Source organism: Myxocyprinus asiaticus, chromosome 33 (genome assembly GCF_019703515.2).
Source record: "Myxocyprinus asiaticus isolate MX2 ecotype Aquarium Trade chromosome 33, UBuf_Myxa_2, whole genome shotgun sequence".
NCBI classification, from domain to species: Eukaryota; Metazoa; Chordata; class Actinopteri; order Cypriniformes; family Catostomidae; genus Myxocyprinus; species Myxocyprinus asiaticus.
The window spans coordinates 21296608-21322440 of NC_059376.1; the positions used below are offsets into that span (position 1 = coordinate 21296608).

The following is a 25833-nucleotide window of genomic DNA, read 5'->3' on the forward strand; positions in this document are numbered from 1 at the left end:
CATAGGAAATGAATGGGTGAGATTATAACACAGAGAATTGTTTTTTTATTTGTCAAATAAAATCAATCAATCAGCCTCAATGCAGAACAAACCCACACAGAAATGATCAGGAGAGACTCTAGTACATCCACAACACAGAACACACTCACACACTCACTCACTCACACAAAGGAATGAATTTGTGACACTATAATACAGAGCATTATTTAAATTTTTGTCGAATAAAAAAAAATCAATCAGCCACAATGCAGCACACATGCAAGTACAGATCAAAAGATCAAAGTCTGACCCCACATTATTGCTTTTCACGTCGCTGATTTGAATTTTGATGTTTGCAAAACAATGCATGTTTCCCATTTCAAGGTCTTTTGTTTGTACACAAATTGTGTTATCACTGTTCATTGCTGTTCATATCTGTTTATTGCTGTTTGTTTTATTGACAGTTTTATACTTTTACTCTTTGAGTTATTGAATTTTGATGTTTGATGTCTGAATAATTAAGAAAATTATTAACAATAAGCATAACATAGCATTATTGAAAAAACGGAAACTTTTGTTTTGAAATACTTTTTACATAACTATACAGTATGTACTGTATGTAATGTGTAATAGATACAAACATGGTGTTTCACTGATATTTTTCAAGTGGCTTAAAAAAAGCGAAACTTTGACAAATAAGAGTCTTTGATTATGTTTAAGTATATATCCAAATTCATAACTTGTGAAATACATCTCGAAACTAAGTTTGTGTTAACATTTTTTTACAGAGACTGGGACCATGTAAATCAATGGATCACTGAAGCCCCCCTGCTGGTTTTTATATGTTATTTCATGTCATGTCATGTATCTTTTTCTCCAGATGCCAGTAAATGCTCCAAAAGTCTGACACAATCTCATATTTCTTAATTTGTCAGATTAATGAAGTTTGTTTTTACAGAAGTGAAATTTAGGTAAAATGTGTTTATTTTATATAAACAAGTGTATAATTAAATATTTTAAAAAAAATCTAATCAGGTCTAAATACGATCAAATTCTAGATGAACGACGGCCGTGCGCACCAGACATGTGACCCAGGAAACGAGAAAACCACTCTTTTGTTAAACTTTTGGGTACCGCAGCCTCTTGGGCATGCGGCAAAAATGAAACAAAGGATTCCACCGGGGGATGGAGTGGTCTGCTCACCAGCTCCAGAGAAGCAGGTCTCCTCGCCCCTGGGTCGCCCATCTCAGGGGCGCTTTGAAGCCTTCCTCGGGTTCTTAGTGGCTGGCCGTGAGATGGGTGGCGTCTGTTTCCTGCGTTGGGCTCCACGCCGGGGCCGAGCCATGGGGGCGGGCTGCGGTGGAGCCGGTGTTGTTGCTGCAGGAGGACGCCCTTGGCGACGAGCAGACGGGGTACGGGGTCTTGAGCCGCGCCGGGGCAGGATGTGTTGTATGGCCTCCGTCTGCTTCTTCACTGCCGAGAACTGCTGGGCAGAGTCCTTGACGGTGTCGCCAAACAGGCCAACCTGGAAGATGGGGGCGTCAAGGAACCATGCCTTTTCAGCCTCTCGCATCTCAACCAAGTTGAGCCAAAGGTGGCGCTCCTGGACCACCAGGGTGGACATCGTCTGCCCGAGACCACGCCTTGACCTTCATCGCCTGGAGAGCGAGGTCGGTTGCTGAGCACAGATCCTGCACCAATCCCGGGTCAGAACTAGCCTTGTGTGGTTCTTTTAGTGCCTTGGCTTGGTGTACTTGCAGGAGAACCATGGCGTGCAGGGCAGAGGCAGCTTGTCCAGCGGCACCGTAGGCCCTAGTCGTCAGGGACAATGTAAACCTACAGGCCCAGGATGGGAGCTTCGGGCCTTATCCACCTGGGCACCTTATCCACCTGGGGGATCACCGAATACCCCCTGGCCGCTCCACCATCAAGGGTAGTGAGAGCGGGGGAGCTGAAAGACCGGGACCCGGCAGTAAAAGGTGCCTCCCACGATTTTGTCAGCTCCTCGTGCACTTCCGGAAAGAAAGGAACGGGGGCGGGGCGTGGCCATGGGCAGCGCCCCGAGCCCAGGAACCAATCGTCGAGCCGCGAGGGTTCAGGGGAGAGTGGAGGGTTCCACTCTAGCCCGATGCTCGCGGCCACTCAGGAAAGCATGTCCATCATTTCCGTGTCGGCCTGGGACTGGGCGACCGTTCCCGAAGGAGGAAGCCCAGTCGAAGCCTCTGCGTCTGACTGGACGAGTCCGCTCTTCGATGCTGCGCTCGATAACTCATCGTCTTCCCGGGCTCCGAACAAGAGGTCGAACTCGCCCTGAGACGAGCCGGCGGTCTCGTCCGTGCATCCAACTGGGGCAAGCGATCATGCTGGGGAATGGGAGGTCCTTGGGGGGATACCTGGCAGAGGTGGTCCCATTGATGTCACCCAAATCGCCCCCAGTGCTAACCGGCACGGTCTCATACCCGTAGGTAGAAGGACTGAGGCGGGGAGCTGCTGGGGTGGCTTGCTTTCTTACGATTGCAAGCCGTGACCACAACGTTGCCATGGTCATGTTCTCGCAATGAGTGCAAGACCCATCCACGACCGATGTCTCCATGTAGGCAGCGCCCAGACATGTAAGACAGCGATCATGGCCGTCAGAAGCGGAGAGATAACGACCGCAACCAGGAATAACACACAAACGGAAAGGCATCTTTAAAAAGACATTCCGTGTGTGCCGCTCTTTTAGAATGAAAATATACTCTCTTTTTTTTTAATATATTCTTTTGTTATTCTGCCGAAGCACCCAGGGGCGTTCTCTGCACTCCACGGGTGTAAAATCCAGCAGATGAGGTGAATGAACTCAGCTTCAATGAATAGAACCGCTCGGCTCCGAAGAGAAAATCTGAATGAATGGTTGCATACCAGCTCCTTTTATACCCATATGTCCGGGGGAGTGGCATGCAAATTCCCACTCGCCAATTCCCATTGGCTTTTTTGGGGCTCCCAAGAGTGACCCCTAGTGTCACTAGATCGACACAACGTCGAGTGAGTGTCAGATAGGGAAAGTTAATTTCAAACTCTAAAACAAACATTATTTTTGCAATTCCTTTTGATGATGCTAGGTGGCACAGAAATGACACACTTCAGTTTTAAGAACAATGAGCCTTATTCATGAAACACGAGTAGAACAAATTTCTGTGTAAATAAGGTCCAATTATTAGATACTAATAATTGATATTTTGTTCAATTTAGAAAGTTCACAAAACCTTACAAGCAAGGTTTGGGTTTGCCTTTATGTGTATATTTTTGTCCTGAATGCATGTTTATATACAATTTATTGAGTTTGCCACTGACAATCCCTTCCCCACAAGATGAGACCCACATTTTTGCACTGCTCAGCAGCTGCGGGACAAGAGGAAATACATCTTGTTGTCACTAGTGGAGGGTTGAATGAGATGGGGGAAATATGGGTGTGTGGGTGGAGGGATTCTCAGCAGAAGCATTGCCTCAGAGTAAATTAGATTTTTTAACAGCCCTCTCTATTCCCAAAGCTTGCATTAACTTAAGCTAGATTTACTTCCACAGGTACAGTTCAGAAGTGGATCAAATGAAGCCCTAATCTCTACATGATGTCATAGAAAATCTTGATACCAAGCTGATTTGGAGCCACATGCTAGCTCGACTGATTTATACTGCAGTTAGGATAGGAGCGGAGAAATAGAGGGTGAGAAATCAATTGTACCCTCCAAGTCATATTTATGGCTGCACAAAAGCAGAGAACGGCAGGAACTGCTGGCAAACTTGGCACCAGAGGAGCTCAACTGCAGAGGACACAGCTGAGAATGTGCCAGGAGATAATATACATACCTATATATATATATATATATATATATATATATATATATATATATATATATATATGAGCACTTGTTATTCATCGTGTCATATGTGAGCACAGTGTCACTAAAAGGCTTGAGATAGTTATTTATAGAAAATTAAATACTTTTATTTATTTATTTAGGTGCTAATTTATGGTAATGAATGAATATGAATATATTGAAAGTAGAGTATGTTGGAGTGGAAACAGAGTGCAGAGCCGAGTTGCGTGATTTCACCTGGAGCAAGGAGCAGCTTTTTTTTTATTTGGAGCGCCTCTGTTTTCTCTCGTTCCAGGATGACTCTGATACCGCTTCTTACAAGCATAAAACATAATTTTAGCCTGTTAGCATCTGGCACCAACAATCATGCCATGCGCCAAATCACTGAGATCGCATTTTTTCCCCATTCTGATGGTTGATGTGAACATTAACTCAAGCTCCTAGATTATTGCGTGGATGATTGTTGGTGCCAGATGGGTTGGTTTGAGTATTTCTGTGACTGCTGATCTCCTGGGATTTTTACACACAACAGTCTCTAGAATTTTACTCAGAATGGTGCCAAAAACAAAAACCAGTGAGCGGCAGTTCTGTGGATGGAAACGCCTTGTTGATGAGAGAGGTCAACAGTGAATGGCCAGACTGGTTCAAACTGACAAAGTCTACGGTAACTCAGATAACCGCTCTGTGCAACTGTGGTGAGAAGAATATCATCTCAGAATCCTATTCTGAGATGCGGGTTGGCGCTGTTTTGGCGGTATATATATATATATATATATATATATATATATATATATATATATATATATATATATATATATATATATATATAAGTAGTCCTGGATTTAAACGAATGGTTTAAATTAGATTTATTTAAATATATAAAATATTTAAATAAAATAAATAATAAATAAATAACATTTGCTTAGTTTTGTAGTTGCTTTGCCATTTACCAAACTTGATTATTTAAAATTTGCGAATTTTGTTTACAGAGTTCATACTCATTACTTTTGGTTAAATAATTCACATTTACTCTGAATTCATAATATGTACATTATTTATTTATTACTCAGTTCAGATTGATGACATTTTATCATACAATTCAAATGCGTAAATCTTAGAAATAGACTGAAATATTTTTTGAGTGTATCCTGTGCCCAATTATTTCGTTTTTTTGCAATAGAGCATTGCTTCATTGATGAGTGATTACAGAACGATTTGAGCAGGGAGAGGAAATTGCTGTTGCTCCATTCCATTTACATACCCAGATTGGAAGATCTAATTTTGCCTGATTACCTTTATGTCATACTATAACTTGTACTGTGCATTGATTTTAATAGGCTGCTTAATATTCTCTTCCCTCTCTGCATCAGATCCATCCAGAGGTCCCCATTTCACTGGCTGCCGATCCAGAGAGCAGGAGACCTTCCGCTGTTGGTGGAGCGCTGGGACCTTTCAGAACCTCACTGAGCCTGGAGCCCTCAGGGTCTTCTATCAGACCAAAAAGTAAGAGACAAAACATCCCAAGACACCAACTACCTTTTAAAAGGCAGGAGAGGATACAGTTAATTTCATAATCATAAATTGTCCCTCCTACTATGCAGGCATTGTAATGTGTCAAACGTGAGAGCACTCTTTAGTAGCTTTTCAGCCAGTTAGGTAGCATGGCTGGACCTAACTGTTGTATAACTGCATCAAGTAATTAAATAGTGATTCAAGTTGCTAGATAATGAATCAAATTACTGTTAGAAAGTGCTTTACATTACATAATACATGTGTGTAGTTTTTACTACATGTAATGGTTTAATTATATATTGGCATCAAGTGCCCTCACTAGTGAGTGGCAGGAGTGTCCTGACTACACGTCCACCGTGGAGAACGAGTGCTACTTCAACAAGACATTCACACACATCTGGACCTCCTACTGTGTCCAGCTGCGCTCAATCCCTCAGAATATAACCTACGACGAGGACTGCTTTACAGTGGAAAACATAGGTAAGCTGGGCAAATACCAAGCGTGAAGTGGTTAATAACTGTGAAATTGGCTTGTGCAAGCTTACATACAGTAAAAGAAAGTGTCTCTGTTAAATGAATAGTTCACCCAAAAATGGAAATTCTGTCATCATATACTCGCCCTTGTGTTGTTTCCAAATTACTTTCTTTCTTCCATGGAACAAAAAAGGAAATGTTTGGCAGAATGTTAGTCTCAGTCACCATTCATTTTTGTTGCATCTTTTCTTTTTCCATATGATGAAAGTGAATGGTGAATGGTTTTGTTTTTAACATCTCCTTTTGTGTTCCACAAAAGAAATAAAGTCATATGGGTTTGGAACAACATGAGGGTGGGTAAATTATGAATTTTTATTTTGAGTGAACTATCCCTTTGATTCAGTTATGCATTGTTGCATATTTCAAATTTGTAATTTGTTAACATTTAGATCACGATGCCATTTGATCATAGTAGCCTACTATCTTTTGACTTCCCCAGTGCATCCTGACCCACCAATTGGACTGAACTGGACTCTACTGAATGTCAGTCGCTCCGGGTTGCACTTTGATGTTCTTGTGCGTTGGGCTCCGCCTCCATCCGCAGATGTGCAGATGGGATGGATGAGCCTTGTCTACCAGGTTCAGTACCAAGTCAAGAACATATCCCACTGGGAGATGGTAAGTTTCAAGAAGCACTCACTGGAGAAGAAATAGGAAGGATGGTTTATTGTAACCTTGATTAATAGTCCAAACTCACAAGTAGTTATTCTAAAGATGGCACTTAAAGGATTAGTTCACCCAAAATGGCAAATAATCATTTACTCATCCTTATGTCATTCCAAACTAAAATAGGACTTTCGTTCTTCTTTTGATCTCAAAAGAGGAATTTTCGAAGAATGTTTTGGCCACTCTTTTCTCATAATAAAAGTAAATTGGACTGGGGCTATCAAGCTCCAAAATGACATAAAAGCTTCATAAATGTATCATAAAAGTGGTCCGTATGATTTGTGTACTATATTCCAAGTCTTCTGAAGCCATATGATAGCTTTGTGTGAGAACCAGACCGATATTTAAGTCGTTATTCACTGATAATCTTCCCCTCCACTGTAGCTCTTAAATGAAATTAAGCACCATTTTTGTAGTCCAAACAATTGTAGTAGTTCATTTGTAGTACATTTTGGAGCTTGACAGCCTCAGTACCCATTCACTTTCATTAAATGGAAGAAGATAAAAAGCAGCCAGGATATTCTCCCAAAATGCACATTTTGTGTTCTACTGAGGAGAGAAAGTAATTTGGTTTTGGAACGACACTTGGGAAAGTAAATTATAATTCAGTAGTTCGCAAGTTAATGTAATCCTGCAATGAGGATTGTGTAAATGTGTTTGGCTCCTGTCCCTGGTGGAGGGCTTAAGAGACTTTATCTGAGCTTGAATAGTGCAGTGAAAAATTAAAACATTAGCAAAACACACATCAAAGTCTTACAACTACTAACAATTTCCAAAACATCACAAGAATAAGGCAATGTCATAATTTCAGTAAAGACTTTTAAGTAGCAAATAACAGACAACTATTCTATTTAAAAATGAGTCTTCATTGTCATCGATGGACAGAAAAGAGTATAAACACACTGTGGTGTTTTTCCAGCTGTTTTGCTGTCTTGGTGGACTTCCAGACATTGCGGTGGAGAACACACTTTAGAGTTGTTCTTTGAGTTTTATTTGTTTATTGTATTGATTGAGAAACATAAGTTTGGATTGGAGACACATTATGAGCTAGTATTCATCTACCCTTTCTAAAATGATTGCCTGTCCAGCGACCACTGTTAGATGTGCTCTCTAATTCAGACTTGCTGCTGTGGGAGTTTTGCATCTTGCAAGATCTTCATGAGCCCTCTCATATTACACTACCCATCAGCCGCATTCCCCCGGCCTGCTCAGTGGTCCTGCCCAAACTGAGCAAGACGAGCAAAACCACACTGAGCCACATGTTAAATCACTGCCGCATGTTGGCAGGCCTGAATAGATCAGAGGGGAGTGATTCGCTGTTATAGTTCATTCCTGTAGCCCTTCTGCTGAGGTCACAAACATACACATTACCTTTCTGGTGTTCCCCAAGAGAGTTTTACAGTTATAAAAATTTTAGGGTTATTTTTAGTGAGATTCTGGACAGTTTTATTTATTTATTTATTTTTTTTTGGTGGGTTTAAATACTGGAACTAGAAAGACTAGAACAAAAAATAATTTCTGCAAAGCTGCGTTTTTGAGAAAACATGTAGTTCTTTTTACATATTCGTTTGTCTCTCTGAGTAAATATAAAATTGGTGGATCGCAAGTTCCTCACAACTCAAAAATGAGTGGCAAAAAATACAATTAAAACAATAAAATAAATTAGAAGAAAATGTAATTAACAATAAATTCAAATAATAGAACTTTGATCAAAATGAAGCCACATCTACAAGAGTCCCATTGATTTTCATGGAAATCATATGAGCGTCTTATAAAAAGTTGTACATTTGACTCTTCAGCCTACTGCATACTGTATATCATGTTAATAATTTTGGTCCAGATTGCTGGACCTATGCATTTGTTGGCAATGTTTATGCATTTCATTGTTTGATTTGAATAACACTTTTGTTTACCTTTGAATGATAAACCATTTTAGTTCCTTGTTGGGTCACCACTTGATGTCCAAAATCTTAACCCTGACAGAAAACAAGTTTAAAACCATGATTATAGCCCACAAATGCCAGTTTATTGCTCGATAATCCCTGGTTTGCTCTTGTTTGTTCTTGTCCTGTTTACTTTTCCTCCTCTTTTATTGCAGCTGGACCTGGTGAGTGGCACACAGCAGTCTATCTATGGCCTGCACACTGACAGACAGTACGAAGTTCGAGTGCGCTGCAAAATGTCAGCCTTTGATAACTTTGGCGAATTCAGTGACAGCATCATTGTGCGTGTAGCACAGATACCAAGCAAAGGTGAGCTGGTGCCAAGAAATTGACTTGTTGTGCAAAGTGAAACCATATGTCTGACTGAACCATCATGAATCAATTAAGCCAATTGCTGTGGGTAAGGAAAGACCACTTGTTTTCTCTTTACACAGAATCCTTGTTCCCAACGACATTGGTGTTGATTTTTGGAGTGGTAGGGGCGGTGATCCTTCTTGTCCTTTTAATCTTCTCCCAGCAGCATAGGTAACAGAGGCTCAGGGAATATTGAGACTGGTTTTTTTCATCACCTTAAAGGGATAGTTCACCCAAAAAATGAAAATTCTGTCATCATTTACTCACTTTCAAACCCGAATGACTTCTTTCTTCTGTGGAGCACATGAGAATACATTTTGAAAAATGTTGATGCTGCTGTTTTTCCATATAATGAAATTAAATGATAACTAAAGTTGTCAGTCCTTAACATTATGCACCTGGTTTAGTGTTGCACCGAAAGGCAACACTTCACAATGATGTTCTGATTATTAACATAAGTTACTGCATTAGGTATCATGAACTAACAATGAACAATAAATATGTGAAGCATTTATTAATCTTGGTTAATGTGTATTAATATAAATACAATGTGTTCTTTGTTAGTTCATATTAGTTCATTCTGCATAAACTAATGTTAACTTGCACAACTTAAAAAAAATAAAATAAAAAATAGTTTATGTTACAATTAACAATTACCCAGATTGAGAAGTGCTTAAAAGTATTGTTCATTGCTAGGTCATGTTAACTAATGTGGTTAACTAATGTTAATGAATTCAACCTTATTGTAAAGTGTTACCCATGTAGGAAACAAAGTTAAACAGGTTTGGAATGACCTATACATCAGTGAATAATGACACAAATGTTTATTTTTGGGTGAACTAAACCTTTAAGGATGACTCTCACAAAGAAATGTCTAGGTCATATTTCGGCCAAAAATCTAAAGAAAAAAAAATACATTATATTTTTAATAAAAACATAATATACATAATAAACTAATAAATAGCCTATTGTAGGGCCATTACATTTTTACGTTAAATGTCATAAATAATAAATAGCCTGATTAAAGGATTAATAGGATGATTAAATGTTTACATTGTGACATTGTTTTCATTTTATTTCATTGACAATTTTGCACATTTTACTTATATTATTGACAACCGCTAATTGTCAGTAGTGGAATAATGACATTTAAGGGTTGTCAGTAATATGACGGGCCCTGCACTCACAAAAGAACCCCTGGATAGCTATAGAATTGTATTGGAATGCATTTAATACAATTTGCTAATTTGTTTTTACAGGTTGATGATGATCTTTTTACCACCTATTCCCGCACCTAAAATTAAGGGCATTGACCCAGAGTTGCTTAAGGTAATTTTACATAAAACATTAAACTTTTCAGTGAAACATTAATGTTTCAAACATTAATTATGTATTTTCTTTGGTAAGTACAGATTAATTCTAATGAACAAAATGCAGGCAACTTGTTCATTATTTTGTGGGTCTGGTTGAGATAATGCACTTTTCTTTCTATTGCTATTGTAATTAATTATATTAAAATAATATTTGTAGCATGGGCATTGTACAATTGGTTATTAATATGATAGGAACAAAGTTTTAAAGTGAATGACAAAAATATTAAACCTTGCATGCAGCACATGATAATGCACTGCAAAATTGTTTTCTGCAAAACAGTGAGAGTTGCCTCCATAAATGAGTGCATTATGCATAGTCTTACATAAGCATCATTGAAAGTGCTGCATTATAAAATAAACTGAAAGACTGTGAGCTCCTGTACACAGCAGCAGAGGCATGAAAAGTTGCAGAGTGAGATGGTTGTGAAAAGGTCATAGTTATTGACATATTGTGGGCGTGCTCCCTTAATTTCCTGCCGCCAGAAAGCATCGGGACTTGTTAATTAAACAACCCTCATACTCCATTTTTAGAGCACCGTGTAAGCATTAAACAATTAAACCTAAGAACAATCCAGAACAAACACACCTATGCCCACATGGAAATGTACATATTTTTCTTACAATGTTTCATCAGAAAATGATTTTAAAAATGCTTGAGATGTTCAAAGCTGCTGTGTAATTTCGATTTTCAACTTTCTCCTATCCCAGCTTAAAATACAGACACAACTATAAGTCATTCATAGGTTGATTTCCCTAAAAAGTGTAAACACTGTTTCCCTATCTTTCACTCACTCAACGTTGTGTCGATGTAGTGACACTAGGGGTCACTCTTGGGAGCCCGAGACACCTCTGGCCTTTGATAAAAGGCCAATGAAAATTGGCGAGTGGTATTTGCATGCCACTCCCCCGGACATACGGGTATAAAAGGAGCTGGTATGCAACCACTCATTCAGATTTTCTCTTTGGAGCCGAACGGTCATGCTCATTGAGCTGAATTCCTACTGTTCATTCACCTCTGCTGGATCTGACGGTGCATTTCAGCGGCTTCTCCCTCCTCTGCACTGGTGCACTGCAGATAATGCCCCTGGGCGCTTCGGCAGAAAAAAGAGAGTGTATTTACTGAAAGAGCATATTTCTAACCATGGCAACGTTGCGGTCGTGGCTTGCTCCCCGCCTCGGTCCTTCTACCTACGGGTTTGAGGCCAGCGCGGCTAGCACTGGGGGCGATTTGGGGACCCCAATGAGATTGCCTCTGCCGGGTATCCCCCCGTAGACCTCCCATTCCCCAGCACGCTCGTCTGCCCCGATTGGGCTTCCGGATGAGTCCGCCGGATGAGTCTCATGGCGAGTCTGGCCTCTTGTTCGGAGCCCGCGAAGCTGATGAGCTCTCGAGCGCAGCATCGGAGAGCGGGCTTGTCCAGTCCGACGCAGAAGCCTCAGCTGGGCTCCCCCCTTCGGGGACGATTGCCCAGTCACAGGCTGATGCGGAGATGATGGACATGCTTTTCCGGGCGGCCGCAAGCATCGGGCTAGAGTTGAACCCTCCGCTCTCCCCTGAACCCTCGCGGCTCGATGATTGGTTCCTGGGCTCGTGGCACTGCTCAAAGCAGCCACGCCCCACTCCAGTGCCTTTCTTCCTTGAAGTGCACGAGGAGCTGACGAAATCGTGGGGGGCACCTTTTACTGCCTGGTCCCGATTCCTCAGTTCCCCCGCCCTCACTACCCTCGATGGTGGGGCGGCCAGGGGCTATACGGCAATTCCCCTGGTGGATCAGGCACTCGCGGTGCACCTATGCCCGCGGTGGTCTTCCTGCCCCTGAGCACCCAGCTGTGGCACACATCCACCCCCGATGTGACAGTCTCCACGGGTCACGAGGACAGGCCTCTTCCTCCCCCGTCCCAGGCTGTTCCGGGGGTGGTCACAAAGAGCCAGGTAAGTGCTTCGATGTCCCTAGACTCAGCACAGCCACGACGTGGTGTGGCACCTCGAGCTCCGCCCCTCCGCGAAGCCCCACCTGCCGGTACATCCGACAACGTTGTCCCCTTGGTCCCCCTTGCGCGGAACTTGGATGCGTGGCTTGCGCTTTGCAATCCGTCGCGATGGCTGGACCGGACTGTCCGACTCGGCTACACGATTCAGTTCGCCAGACGCCCGCCCAGGTTCAGCAGTATCCACTTCACCTTGGTGAAGAACGAAAACGTTGCTACCGTGCGCGTGGAGATCGCTACCCTCCTACGGAAGGGCGCAATAGAAACTGTCTCTCCGGCCAAGATGAAGAAGGGGTTTTACAGCCCCTACTTCATCGTACCGACAAAAGGTAAAATCTTGGACCTGCGAGTACTGAACCGGGCTTTACACAGACTCCCGTTCAAGATGCTGATGCAAAAACGCATTCTGGCGAGCGTCTGGCATCAAGATTGGTTCACGGCGGTAGACCTGAAGGACGCGTACTTCCACATCTCGATTCTACCTCGACACAGACCCTTCCTGCGGTTTGCATTCGAGGGTCAGGCGTATCAGGACTTGTCTCCTCGCGTCTTCACAAAGGTCGCAGAGGCAGCCCTTGCCCCGTTAAGGGAAGTGGGCATTCGCATTCTAAGCTATCTCGACAACTGGCTAATCCTAGCTCACATGTTGTGTGCACACAGGGACTTGGTGCTCTCACACCTCAGCCGACTAGGGCTTCAGGTCAACTGGGAAAAGAGCAAGCTCCTTCTGGTTCAGAGCATCTCTTTCCTCGGTTTGGAGTTGGACTCAGTCTCTTTGACAGCGCGCCTCACGAACGAGCGTACCCAGTCTGTGCTGGCCTGTTTGAAGGCGTTCAAACAGAAAACAGCGGTTCCACTGAAACTCTTTCAGAGGCTCCTGGGGCATGTGGCATCCTCAGCAGTGGCCACCCTGCTCGGGTTGATGCATATGAGACCGCTTCAGCACTGGCTTCAAACTCGATTCCCGAGATGGGCATGGCGCCGCGGGACACATCATGTGGTCATCACGCCGGTCTGTCACTGTCTTTTCAGCCCTTGGACCGACCTCTCGTTTCTACGGGCAGGTGTTCCCCTAGAACAGGTTTCCAGGAGCGTCGTGGTCACGACAGACGCCTCCAAAACGGGCTGGGGCGCTGTTTGCAATGGGCACACAGCCGCCGGCTTGTGGACGTGCGCAAGACTGCATAGGCACATCAACTGCCTCGAGTTGTTGGCAATTCTGCTCGCCCTGCGGAGGTTTTGGCCGTTGATCCAGGGCAAGCACGTGTTAGTTCGGACAGACAACACGGCAATGGTAGCATATGTCAACCGCCAAGATGGTCTGCGCTCTCGTTGTATGTCATAACTCGCCCGCCTTCTCCTACTCTGGAGCCAGCAGCACTTCAAGTCGCTGCGAGCCATTCACATCCCGGGCAACCTCAACACTACAGCGGACGCACTGTCATGGCAGGTTACCCTCAGGGGAGAGTGGAGGCTCCACCCTCAGGTGGTCCAGCTGATTTGGAGTCGATTCGGACAGGCACAGGTGGACCTGTTTGCCTCCAAAGAATCCTCCCACTGCCCGCTCTGGTACGCCCTGACGAGGCCCCCCTTGGCATAGACACGCTGGCACACAGCTGGCCCCCTGGCCTGCACAAATATGCGTTTCCCCCAGTGAGCCTACTTGCACAGACTCTGTGCAAGGTCAGGGAGGACGAGGAGCAGGTCGTCCTGGTAGCACCCTACTGGCACACCCGGACGCGGTTCTCGGACCTCACGCTCCTCGTGACAGCCCCCACCTGGCGAATTCCCCTGAGGAAGGACCTTCTTTCTCAGGGACGGGGCACCATCTGGCACCCGTGACCAGACCTCTGGAATCTCCATGTCTGGCCCCTGAACAGGACGTGGAAGACCTATGCGGTCTATCACCCGTGGTGGTAGACATGATCACTCAGGCTAGGGCCCCCTCTGCAAGGCGCCTGTATGCCTTTAAGTGGCATCTGTTTGCTATGTGGTGTTCTTCCCGACAGGAAGACCACAAGAGATGCGCAGTCGGATCAGTGCTTTCCTTCCTGCGAGGTTGGAAGGGCGGCTGTCCCCTTCCACCTTGAAGATGTACGTTGCTGCCATAGCAGCAGACCACGACACAGTTGACGGTAAGTCCTTAGGGAAGCACGACCTGATCATCCGGTTCCTGAGAGGCGCCAGGAGGCTGAATCCCTCCAGACCACACCTCGTTCCCTCATGGGACCTCTCTGTAGTTCTTCAGGGTCCACAGAGAGCCCCCTTTGAGCCTTTGCAGTCAGCTGAGCTTAAGGCACTCTCCTTGAAGACTGCCTTCCTGACTGCGCTCACTTCCATCAAGAGGGTAGGAGACCTGCAAGCGTTCTCTGTCAGCGAAACGTGCCTGGAGTTCGGTCCAGGCTACTCTCACATGATCCTGAGACCCCGACCGGGCAATGTGCCCAAGCTTCACATGACCCCTTTTAGGGACCAGGTGGTGAACCTGCGAGCACTGCCCCAGGAGGAGGCAGACCCAGCCCTTTTTTTGCTGTGTCCGGTGCGTGCTTTACGCATCTATTTGGATCGGACGCAGAGCTTTAGAATTTCTGAGCAGCTCTTTGTCTGCTTTGGTGCACAGCGGAAAGGAAGTGCTGTCTCCAAGCAGAGGATCGCCCACTGGCTCATTGACGCCATAGCTATGGCATATCACGCCCAGGACATGCCGGCCCTGGTAGGGCTACGAGTCCATTCTACCAGAGGTCTAGCGGCCTCCTGGGCCCTGGCCAGGGGTGCCTCTCTAACAGACATTTGTAGAGCAGCGGGCTGGGCAACACCCAACACCTTTGCAAGGTTCTACAACCTCCGGGTGGAACCGGTTTCATACCAGGTAGTGGCACGCAATACAAGCGGATAAGCCCAGGATAGCCGGCCGGGTGTATCGCTTGCATATAGCGCCTTTCACCTCTTCTGAGCTGAAAACGTGCACCATTAATTCCCAGTAGTATTCACAAACTATGTTCACTGGTTGACTTGCTCTGAGCCCTGTGGCAGTCGATTTTTCGGAGAGACTCACTGCCGGCCCAATACACGTGCTAAATAAGAGCCCTGTTCTGGGGTAGGTGCTCTACCTTCCGCTAATTCGTTTCCCTGTTGGCTAACTGCGTCTTCCTTGGGCAGAGCCCCTCTGCCACAGTCTCCATGTTTGTAGTTACTCCTCCCCCGTTGGGTAGGATCTACCTTGAGACTCTCCACATGGTCGTCAAGACCATGTGACGTATTTTTCCCCCCTCTCTTTGGGCGAGGTGTGGTCTCCACGGTGTCCTCCCCTTGGGAGAGACACCCCCCGACTAGACCTGGCGGCCCAGTCGGATAATCCCCCTTCTTTTTTAGGGAGTGAAAAAAAGGGGAAAAGAGGCCACGACCGGGTTAGCCTGTCTCTATCTTTTGGGTAGTTGACTTGTCCCCAAAGGGCCGTTCGACACTCATAACTATGTTGGGGGAGGTTACGTGTTGGCCTGGTGTGCTGGCTATGAGGCACACAGTGGTCTGCCCATCACACACCGCCAGTTCACGTAATACAGTTCAGCAAGTTGTGGCGTTTTGTATAGGGACCCCTAGTGTTACTACATCGACACAACTTCAAGTGAGTGACAGACAGGGAACATCCTGGTTACTTGCGTAACCTCCGTTCCCTGATGGAGGGAACGAGACGTTGTGTCCCTCCTGTCACAATGCTGAACTACCCGCTGAAATGGCCGGACCTTGTCTCGGCTCCTCAGCATAAAACCTGAAGGAGTGGTTGCATACCAGCTCCTTTTATACCCGTATGTCCGGGGGAGTGGCATGCAAATACCACTCGCCAATTTTCATTGGCCTTTTATCAAAGACCAGAGGTGTCTCGGGCTCCTAAGAGTGACCCCTAGTGTCACTACATCAACACAACGTCTCGTTTCCTCCATCAGGGAACGGAGATTATGCAAGTAACCAGGACGATCTCTTTTGCACTTTCAACATGACTGTTTGAGTGGACCAACACAGCAACATAAATTCAGCCAGGGCTGTAATTTTGGGGCGAGGTTTTCTGTTTACCAAAAAATGGAATACAGAGGAAGTGCTTAGAAAAGCAAAGTTATTATTTTTGCAATGCTGTTTGGTGCTGCTAATGAAACACTAATTACACACTGCAGCTTTAATGTTAGTCCTAAATAATAATGCCAAATATATTCTCTTCTTCATGGACAGAATGGAAAGCTCGACCAGCTAAATTCCTTGCTGAGCAGCCAGGATATGTACAAGCCTGACTTGTACCATCAAGACCCATGGGTGGAGTTCATCCAACTAGACCTAGATGACCCTGCTGAGAAGAACGAGAGTTATGATACACAGCATCTGCTGGGCCTGTCCCACTCGGGCTCCTCTCACGTCCTCCATTTGAAAAGCAAAAGTGATTTGGATCGCACCAGCTGCTACGACCCAGAAATCCCAGACACTGAGGACTTGCAAACAGCATCCCTGCTGCATGGCCATTCTGGTCGGGGCGAGCACCATCCTCTGGTTTCCAGGAGCAGCTCATCCACCCCTAGTCTTCAGCAGACATCTGAAGGGGTGGAGACACCCATTCAAACACAACCCACTGCACCAAGCTGGGTTAATATGGACTTTTACGCCCTAGTAAGTGATTTCACACCTGGAGGCGGAGTGGTGCTCTCGCCAGGACAACTGAACATCTCTCCAGAGAAAAAGAAAGAGGAAGAGGAGAAGAAGAAAATGGAAGAGGAGAAGAAGAAAGTGGAGAAGATACAGTTCCAGCTTCTTTCCGATGGAGCTTACACCTCAGCCACTGATGTGTCCTCCAGCCTTGCTCCTGAGCAAGGATACCAAGCATTCCCACCCCAGGCTGTTGAGGGGAATCTCGGCTGGAATGGAGAGTACCTGGCTTCTCCCAGTGAGTCTCAAACACCAGATCTTCTGCCTGAAGCTCCACCAGTATCAGACTATACTGTTGTGCATGAGGTGGACGCCCAGCACAGTCTGCTTCTGAATCCCTCTGCCCCACAGCCAGCGGTCTGCTCGTACAGCCCAAACAAACACCTCCCTGCCATGCCTATGGGGTACCTCACCCCAGAGCTCCTGAGCAATCTGACCCAATGAAAATTGTCCCTCTTCAGGGAGTAGAAAGTAATTAGTTGGTGGTCTTGTTCTACCATTTTTACTGCTGGAAAACAAAGTTACATGATGGTGAAACATGAGATAGAAGTTCCATCTCTGTTTTCGTGGAATTCTGCAAATGTTTTGATTTATGGGTTTTCTCTGCTGTAGGTTACAGTGCGGATAGAGCTGAAAGTGTTTCTCTTCTATTAGCGTATTTTTAAAGGGATAGCTCATCTAAAAATAAAATTTTGGTCATCATTTACTCACCCTCATGTTGTTCCAAACCCTGTATGACTTTCTTTCTTCAGTTGAACACAGAAGATGTTTGGCAAAATGTTAGTCTCAGTTCCTTTTCAGTTTCTTTTATACATACAATGAAAGTGAGTGATGACTGAGGCTGTCAATTCCATTTTGTGTTTCACGAAAGAAGAAAGTCTTAAAGGTTTGGAAAGACATGAGGGTGAGTAAATGATGACAGAACTGTCATATTCATGTAGTAGTGCCAGAAAGGGTGAGATCTCAGTGAGAGAGTTTAAAAGTGAATTGAAAATCAGAAATGTCGGCTGGTTCCATAAAAAAAAAAAAAAATCATAATAAAAAGACTACAGAAATATGCTTGCTTTCTCCGTCAGAGAGAAATGTAAAAAGCTTGATTATCTTATTAAACTGATACAGCTGTAGCACTACTGTGGCATTTGGGATTAAATAGATTTTTGCACGATTTAGATGAGATCAAATCAAACATATCTTTAGATAAAATTGTTTATACACATGTGAAATATTCAGCAACCCCATATTCTTTTATATGGAATTTGTAGAAAAAGTGTAGAAAAAAATCCTTTTCTTTGCATCATATTAAGGGTGCTCAAACAAGTTCTGGCCAAGTGGACAAATGATGCTTCAACCAGACATGAGTCATCCCTTGCACGGCACAATATTTTTCTCAGACTCGAATCTCTGCACAGCCTTGATCTTGTTACTGGAAAATGCTTTCCCAGATTTATGGGAGCCATTTTAAACACTACAACGACCCTGCAGATATTATCTTTGCCATAGCCAGATTGGTTAACCCTGCAATCTCTCAATCTTTTTCAATATGCATCAAGGAAACTAAAATTTGTGGGTTAGATGTGAACATTAGCATCTTTTGCAAATAATGAGACAAGTGTTTGTAATGATATTAGCCTTCTGTAAAGAGATGGTTTATCCATAATTGAAAATTCTGTCATCATTTACTCACCCTGATGTTGTTTAAAACCTGTATGGCTTTCTTTCTTCAGTGGGAACTCAAAAGATTTATTTCCACACAATGAAAGTAAATGGTGACTGATCATTTACTGAGGCTAACATCTCCTTTTATGTTCTGTCGAAGAAAGAACTCATATGGATTTGGAACAACATGAGGGTGAGTAAATGATGACAAAATTTTCATTTATGGGTAAACTATACCTTTATCTAGATAGGTTTTTTTCTCTATTTGTCTTGAAGACTCTTGTTCTGCTTGTTCAAAGTGTGAGCAAATAACTCTTTATTTGTATTAATATATCCAGGGAAAATAATGAAATGTCAAAGTGCTTATAGATGCTAGCCTTTGCTGTGCAATGAAAACTGTATGGCAGATTTACTTATATGTTGCCTTTGTAAATGTAGCAGTTTTATATTGATGAAAACAGTTCTCTTACACTATAAATCTGTACATACAGTACATTTACAATGGGAGTTACATTGTGGAAAGCTGGGAAGTGACAATTCATTTTACTGGACTAGGATTATTAGATTGCCAAATGAGGCTATAATTCTTGCCTGGACAATTAGTTCAGTGACCTCGTCTAAAAAAAACAGCATATTTTTGGGCACCACAGCCTACGCATGGGGTAAAGCTGCTTTTAACTTTAGTTTGTTTTATGAAATCATGCATTAATATAAGGAATAATAACTGGAGAGTAAAAAACACTATTATTTTTATTTAAAATCATAGACTGTTATAATTATACTTTTCTTATTAACAGTCACATATTACAAGCCAAGCTGATTGATATATCACAAATGTAATTCCATACTGTTAAAAAGTTTGTACAAAAAAAAAAAAAAAAAAAAGAGTTTTGCTTGTTACATTGTATAGATAAGCTTATTTTGAGCACTTTTGTGACTGTTTTACATGTTCTCTGTTTTTAGAGAAACACAATGGAGGTAAATAATGATGAGGAAGGAACCTTTGGACCACAAACTTAATTGGTCCTGGGCAGTGTTGGGTGTAATGCATTACTGATTATTTAATTACTGTAATTAAATTAGTTTTTCATTGAAAAAAGTAAAGTAAGGGATTACTCTTAAAATTAATTTTTCAGTATTTAATTACAGTTACTTCTGATGTAATTGTGTTAAATACTGTATAGACTATAGAACAATTCTATATAAAACAATGGTGAATTTAAAATAGAATTTTAACGTCTAATGTTAAAATGTATGTTTTCTCATTTAATGCAGCCCCCTTAAATTCTTTGGCTAGTTCATGAATAATTTATTTGATTTTATATGATTTATTTGAAAGAATCAAAAAAACAATTTCATGTCTATCCTTGTATTTTTCATCTGGTCGAGGTTGATAAGGGTTTTAGAAAGTAATTAGTAATAAGTAATGCAGTTACTTTTCAGACAGAGTAATTAGTACAGTAATCTAATTACACTGTATAAGATGTAATTAGTAGTTAGTTATTAATCTTTTAGAGTAACTTACCCAACTCTGGTCCTGGGTTTTCCTATGATGCTTGAATACTAGGTCCTACATTGTTTTAGGTGTCTGTTGTAGCTACAGTGCCTTCCAAAAGTGTTTGGCACACACAACACTTTTTAAAAAGTTTTTAAATTACTTACAGGCCCAGAGAGTATTCAGACTTCAGGGAACACAAATCTTTACACAAAGATTCACTCTTAAAGGAATAGTTCACCCAAAAATTATTATTCTCTCATCATTTCCTCACCCTTATGTCATCTCCAAGTCGCATGACTTTCTTTTAAATTTTAATAGAGATATGATGTCTGGTTGTCTATGCAGTGCAAGTGAATGGTAACCAAAGTTTTAAGCTCCACAAACCACTCCACTCCAGTGGTTTAATCCATGTCTTCTGAAGCAGTCTAATCTATTTTGGGTGAGAACAGACCAAAATGTAACTCTTTTTTCACTTTTCAGCTTGCTGTTGCTGTTTCTAGGCACCGTCATGATTTCAAGCTTGTAAGAAGACTGCTGATGTCAAGATTTATGGTGAAAAATGAGTTATATTTTGTTCTGTTCTCACCCAAAATTGGTTGGATCGCTTCAGGAGACATGGATTAAACCACTGGAGTCTTATGGATTACTTTTATGCTGCCTTTTTGTCCTATTTGGAGATTTAAATTTGGTCACCATTCTCATGCATAGTATGGACAAACAGACATCATATCTCCATTAATATATCGTCGTTTGTGTTCCACGGAAGAAAGAAAGCCATACAAGTTTGAGATGACATAAGGGTGAGGAAATGATTAGAGAATATTTTTTGGGTGAACTATTCCTTTAAATATCCAAATGAAATGGCTAAACAAGTTTTCTATCCTGTGCTAACACATTTACTATTTAAACAGGAAGTTTGGGTGGGACATATATTATGGGATCATCCTCATGTTTTTAAATAGCCAATAAGCTTTAGTTACGTCACAGCCATGAACCATGATTTGCTACTTGCTACTTGCTAGTCGGTTGCAGTTGGTATTAGGGGGAGGGACATTCTCATTCTAGAAAGAATTTGAATGGACAAAAATCTGTGTAGTGCAGGATGAGTCATCAATATTTTGGGGTCCATTCTGGTCCCAGGGATAGACTTCAAAATGTAAAAGTGTAGCTTTTTTTGTTATTTTAAAAAACTGCTGAATGTTTATTTTGTCAACTTTTATGAGTACAGTAGCGTAGAGATGGCTTCCAAGCTAGTAGACATGGACTAAAAGCTACAAAATTCACTTTAATATTAGGTTGCACACAGTAACTGAAGTTTTTGGCTCTCTGAAATGTGCTATTTACAGACATCGCAGAACATGGCTGATTTTCTCTGTAGATGTTCTGCCAGATCTGTACAGATGCCATGTGTAAAACCTGCTTGTTAAGGGCAGACTTTGTGGTCAGTTTTTTCCTTAGTATGTGAAAGGTCTAAAATGTGCTGTTTTTTTTAGACTGCACATAGGGTAGGATGTGCTTTAGTTGAAGCTGACTGTCCACACATTAGTTATGGAATTACTTTATCATCTCAAATCCACAATTTTGTTTGCTTCCTTAAATTTTTTACATTTCTTTTGGAGGGCAATGTACTGTATGTGTTTTCAAAATAACAGCTCAGGCCAATCAAGTGCTATTGTTTGATTTAATAATTTATTTTTACTGCTTGTGTGTTCTATTGTTCTGCAGTAGAATGAAGTTGGATTATTTTATAAATGTGATGCTAAGCCTTCATTATTGTGCAAACACGCAGGTACGCCTAAGACAAATGGGACCAAATACTGTTAGAACAATGAGCCAAAATGATGCTTAAGCTCACATTGGAGATACATTGTGATGTTTAGAGGAAAAAAAATGTTGTATGGTACAGTTTGCTTTAAAGGAGAAAGTAAGATTGTTCTTAATTTGAACTTGAGCTGGAAAAAAAATATCAGATATAGTTTTATTGAAATAAGATATTATTATATGGAAATGAAATATTTTCACATGCATAATATATATATACAGGTGCATCTCAATAAATTAGAATGTCGTGGAAAAGTTCATTTATTTCAGTAATTCAACTCAAATTGTGAAACTCGTGTATTAAATAAATTCAATGCACACAGACTGAAGTAGTTTAAGTCTTTGGTTCTTTTAACTGTGACGATTTTGGCTCACATTTAACAAAAACCCACCAATTCACTATCTCAAAAAATTAGAATACATCATAAGACCAATAAAAAAACATTTTTAGTGAATTGTTGGCCTTCTGGAAAGTATGTTCATTTACTGTATATGTACTCAATACTTGGCAGGGGCTCCTTTTGCTTTAATTACTGCCTCAATTCGGCGTGGCATGGAGGTGATCAGTTTGTGGCACTGCTGAGGTGGTATGGAAGCCCAGGTTTCTTTGACAGTGGCCTTCAGCTCATCCGCATTTTTTGGTCTCTTGTTTCTCATTTTCCTCTTGACAATACCCCATAGATTCTCTATGGGGTTCAGGTCTGGTGAGTTTGCTGGCCAGTCAAGCACACCAACACCATGGTCATTTAACCAACTTTTGGTGCTTTTGGCAGTGTGGGCAGGTGCCAAATCCTGCTGGAAAATGAAATCAGCATCTTTAAAAAGCTGGTCAGCAGAAGGAAGCATGAAGTGCTCCAAAATTTCTTGGTAAACAGGTGCAGTGACTTTGGTTTTCAAAAAACACAATGGACCAACACCAGCAGATGACATTGCACCCCAAATCATCACAGACTGTGGAAACTTAACACTGGACTTCAAGCAACTTGGGCTATGAGCTTCTCCATCCTTCCTCCAGACTCTAGGAGCTTGGTTTCCAAATGAAATACAAAACTTGCTCTCATCTGAAAAGAGGACTTTGGAACACTGGGCAACAGTCCAGTTCTTCTTCTCCTTAGCCCAGGTAAGACGCCTCTGACATTGTCTGTGGTTCAGGAGTGGCTTAACAAGAGGAATACGACAACTGTAGCCAAATTCCTTGACACGTCTGTGTGTGGTGGCTCTTGATGCCTTGACCCCAGCCTCAGTCCATTCCTTGTGAAGTTCACCCAAATTCTTGAATCGATTTTGCTTGACAATCATAAGGCTGCGGTTCTCTCGGTTGGTTGTGCATCTTTTTCTTCCACACTTTTTCCTTCCACTCAACTTTCTGTTAACATGCTTGGATACAGCACTCTGTGAACAGCCAGCTTCTTTGGCAATGAATGTTTGTGGCTTACCCTCCTTGTGAAGGGTGTCAATGATTGTCTTCTGGACAACTGTCAGATCAGCAGTCTTCCCCATGATTGTGTAGCCTAGTGAACCAAACTGAGAGACCATTTTGAAGGCTCAGGAAACCTTTGCCGGTGTTTTGAGTTGATTAGCTGATTGGCATGTCACCATATTCTAATTTTTTGAGATAGTGAATTGGTGGGTTTTTGTTAAATGTGAGCCAAAATCATCACAATTAAAAGAACCAAAGACTTAAACTACTTCAGTCTGTGTGCACTGAATTTATTTAATACACGAGTTTCACAATTTGAGTTGAATTACTGAAATAAATGAACTTTTCCACGACATTCTAATTTATTGAGATGCACCTGTATATACATGAAAAGTTTTATAATATAATTTTTTTTTTAAGGTAAACCACTTTGACCCCACATCAGCCCACACTAAATGTACCTCCACACAAACAGAACAGGACATAAATAAGCTATATCAGTAATGTATAGAGAAGGTGTAATGAAGGTAATTTATGTTACAGTACGCATCTCTGTTCAGAAATATTTAACTGATTCGCTTGTGATGTGACAAGTCCTGCGCACACATGTATTATGTGTATATACAACAAATAGTGGGCCTATACATGTTGTATTCAATCCTAACACTGTGGTAAGCAATGTGCCATTCTTTTATAACAAACAATATTGCCTTACTGGGGAATATAAAGTATTATGCAACTCTTTCTGCTGCTGCCATTGCTGTGAAACCAGCATGTTTATGTTTTAATGGAAATGTCTTAAGCTCTCATGATACGTGGTGTACGATATGCATAGCTTATGTTGTTATGTACCTCTACAGAGCTCCTGCTGCTGTTTCTATATTTCCTTCTCTCTTTCTCTTTCCTCCTTATGTAGCATTTTTATATGAATCTCTCTCTTTTGCAAAAATTCTTAAAATGCACACATAACAGTGAAATGCCTGTCTGTACATGCAAGATGACAAGTGTAGAATTTACAGACACTACATATTCTGTATGGTTAGTCACGTATGTGGCTATGTGGTTTTGGAGCATATTGTTTTCTGCCAATTTTTCATCAAATGAGGGGTTTGACCTATGGACGCACACAGCTAGTATTATTAGAGATTATAAAATAACTATTCAGGTTTGTTATCTGAACAATTTGTATGGTTTGCTATTGGAATTGAATTCATCATACCTCAAATGAACAACAGTTTTCAGCATTTGCTTTGTTCTGTTCTTTGTTCTTCAATTTAATAAAGATAGCTTCAAACAAGTCTGATTTTCTGTGGTCTTATGCTTATGCTTAATGATGTGGATAGAGTTAATCGAATCTCAGTGTGAGTAAAATGTATTTATTGCTTTGGTTGAATGTGTGAGTGCATGAGGATTAGTAGTGAGAGAGCTGATGAAAATGTATGTTTCAGCTTTTCAAGCATAATTTTGCTCAAGGTGAGTACAGACTGGTATAATACAGAAATAAACCTGAATACAAGATCTACATATGTCGAGCAATAACAAATAAACCCTCTAGCATGTTAGAAGAATTAATTATAAACCAAGTAATATAAGGTATATAAAAACATACTGTGTATAAATAACATGTTTATATGTAAAATAAAGTGGCAGACTTGTATTATGGGCACCCAGGAGTCTACATTTTTATTGCAAACCTGAAAAAATGAGTTTTAGTAAACTTAACAATGACGAAAATACTTCAGCCCAAAATATTGTCACAGAAGATGAAACTTCACTGTAAAACGTGGTAGCCTGCCATTGTTACCTTAAGGAACTTTTCTTGATCTAACCCTTAAAATATGTTTTGTTGGTGTAACTTAATGTATCTTGTTTGATTCGGTCATGTTAGTTTTTATTTTTGACTTGAATCAAACAGGTTAATTTAGATGTTACATCATCACATTTTTAGGATGAGTTTTTTTTCTTTTTCTCATGTACACTGAATAAATTGCTAATCTGCAATTGTTACCTAAGGGTCTATTTCTACTTGATCTAACCCATAAAAATTACTTGTTGGTTTAACCAATTTCATCAGATTAAATCAAATCTTTGGCTTGAATAAAACCAGTTAATTTATGTTACTATATTAGCACATTTTTAGGTTACCTTTTTTGTTTTTTGCACAATACTGTTGAACCACTATTGGCTATTGTTGCATCTTTTGCAAAACAGTAAATAAAAATCTGCAAATAGAAATAGAAATGGTTTTGAGAAATAGGAACAGACCCAACAGAGCATTTAATACATTACTGTGGTCTATACACCGGTAACTTAAGAAAAAAAAAATATCTTCATGTGGTAACATCTAAATTTAGTGGTTATTATTATTATTGTCATTAAGTAAAAAAATATTATTTAACATGACTGAATCAACCTGACTTCATTATGTTTCACTAACGCAAGTCATTTTTAGATAGAGTCAAGTTGTCATTTTTATTTGCTTTTTTCACAACACACATCGTTTCAGAGCAGCTTTACAGAAAATTATGTTGTAATAGAAAAA

At 41.6% G+C, this 25833-nt stretch overlaps 1 protein-coding gene across 1 annotated transcript in view; it reads left to right on the top strand.

Moving 5' to 3' along the window:
• The window catches only part of LOC127424373 (growth hormone receptor-like), a 58480-nt gene extending 36424 nt beyond the window's left edge, over positions 1-22056 (top strand). Inside the window, exons 3-9 of the mRNA XM_051669506.1 lie at positions 5207-5339; positions 5659-5828; positions 6322-6500; positions 8647-8800; positions 8926-9016; positions 10105-10174; positions 16432-22056. Of these exons, the coding sequence (XP_051525466.1) occupies positions 5207-5339; positions 5659-5828; positions 6322-6500; positions 8647-8800; positions 8926-9016; positions 10105-10174; positions 16432-17340 (1706 nt within the window). The 3' untranslated portion in view covers positions 17341-22056. The remainder of the gene's footprint in view (positions 1-5206; positions 5340-5658; positions 5829-6321; positions 6501-8646; positions 8801-8925; positions 9017-10104; positions 10175-16431) is intronic.
• The last annotated feature ends 3777 nt before the right edge of the window (positions 22057-25833 follow it).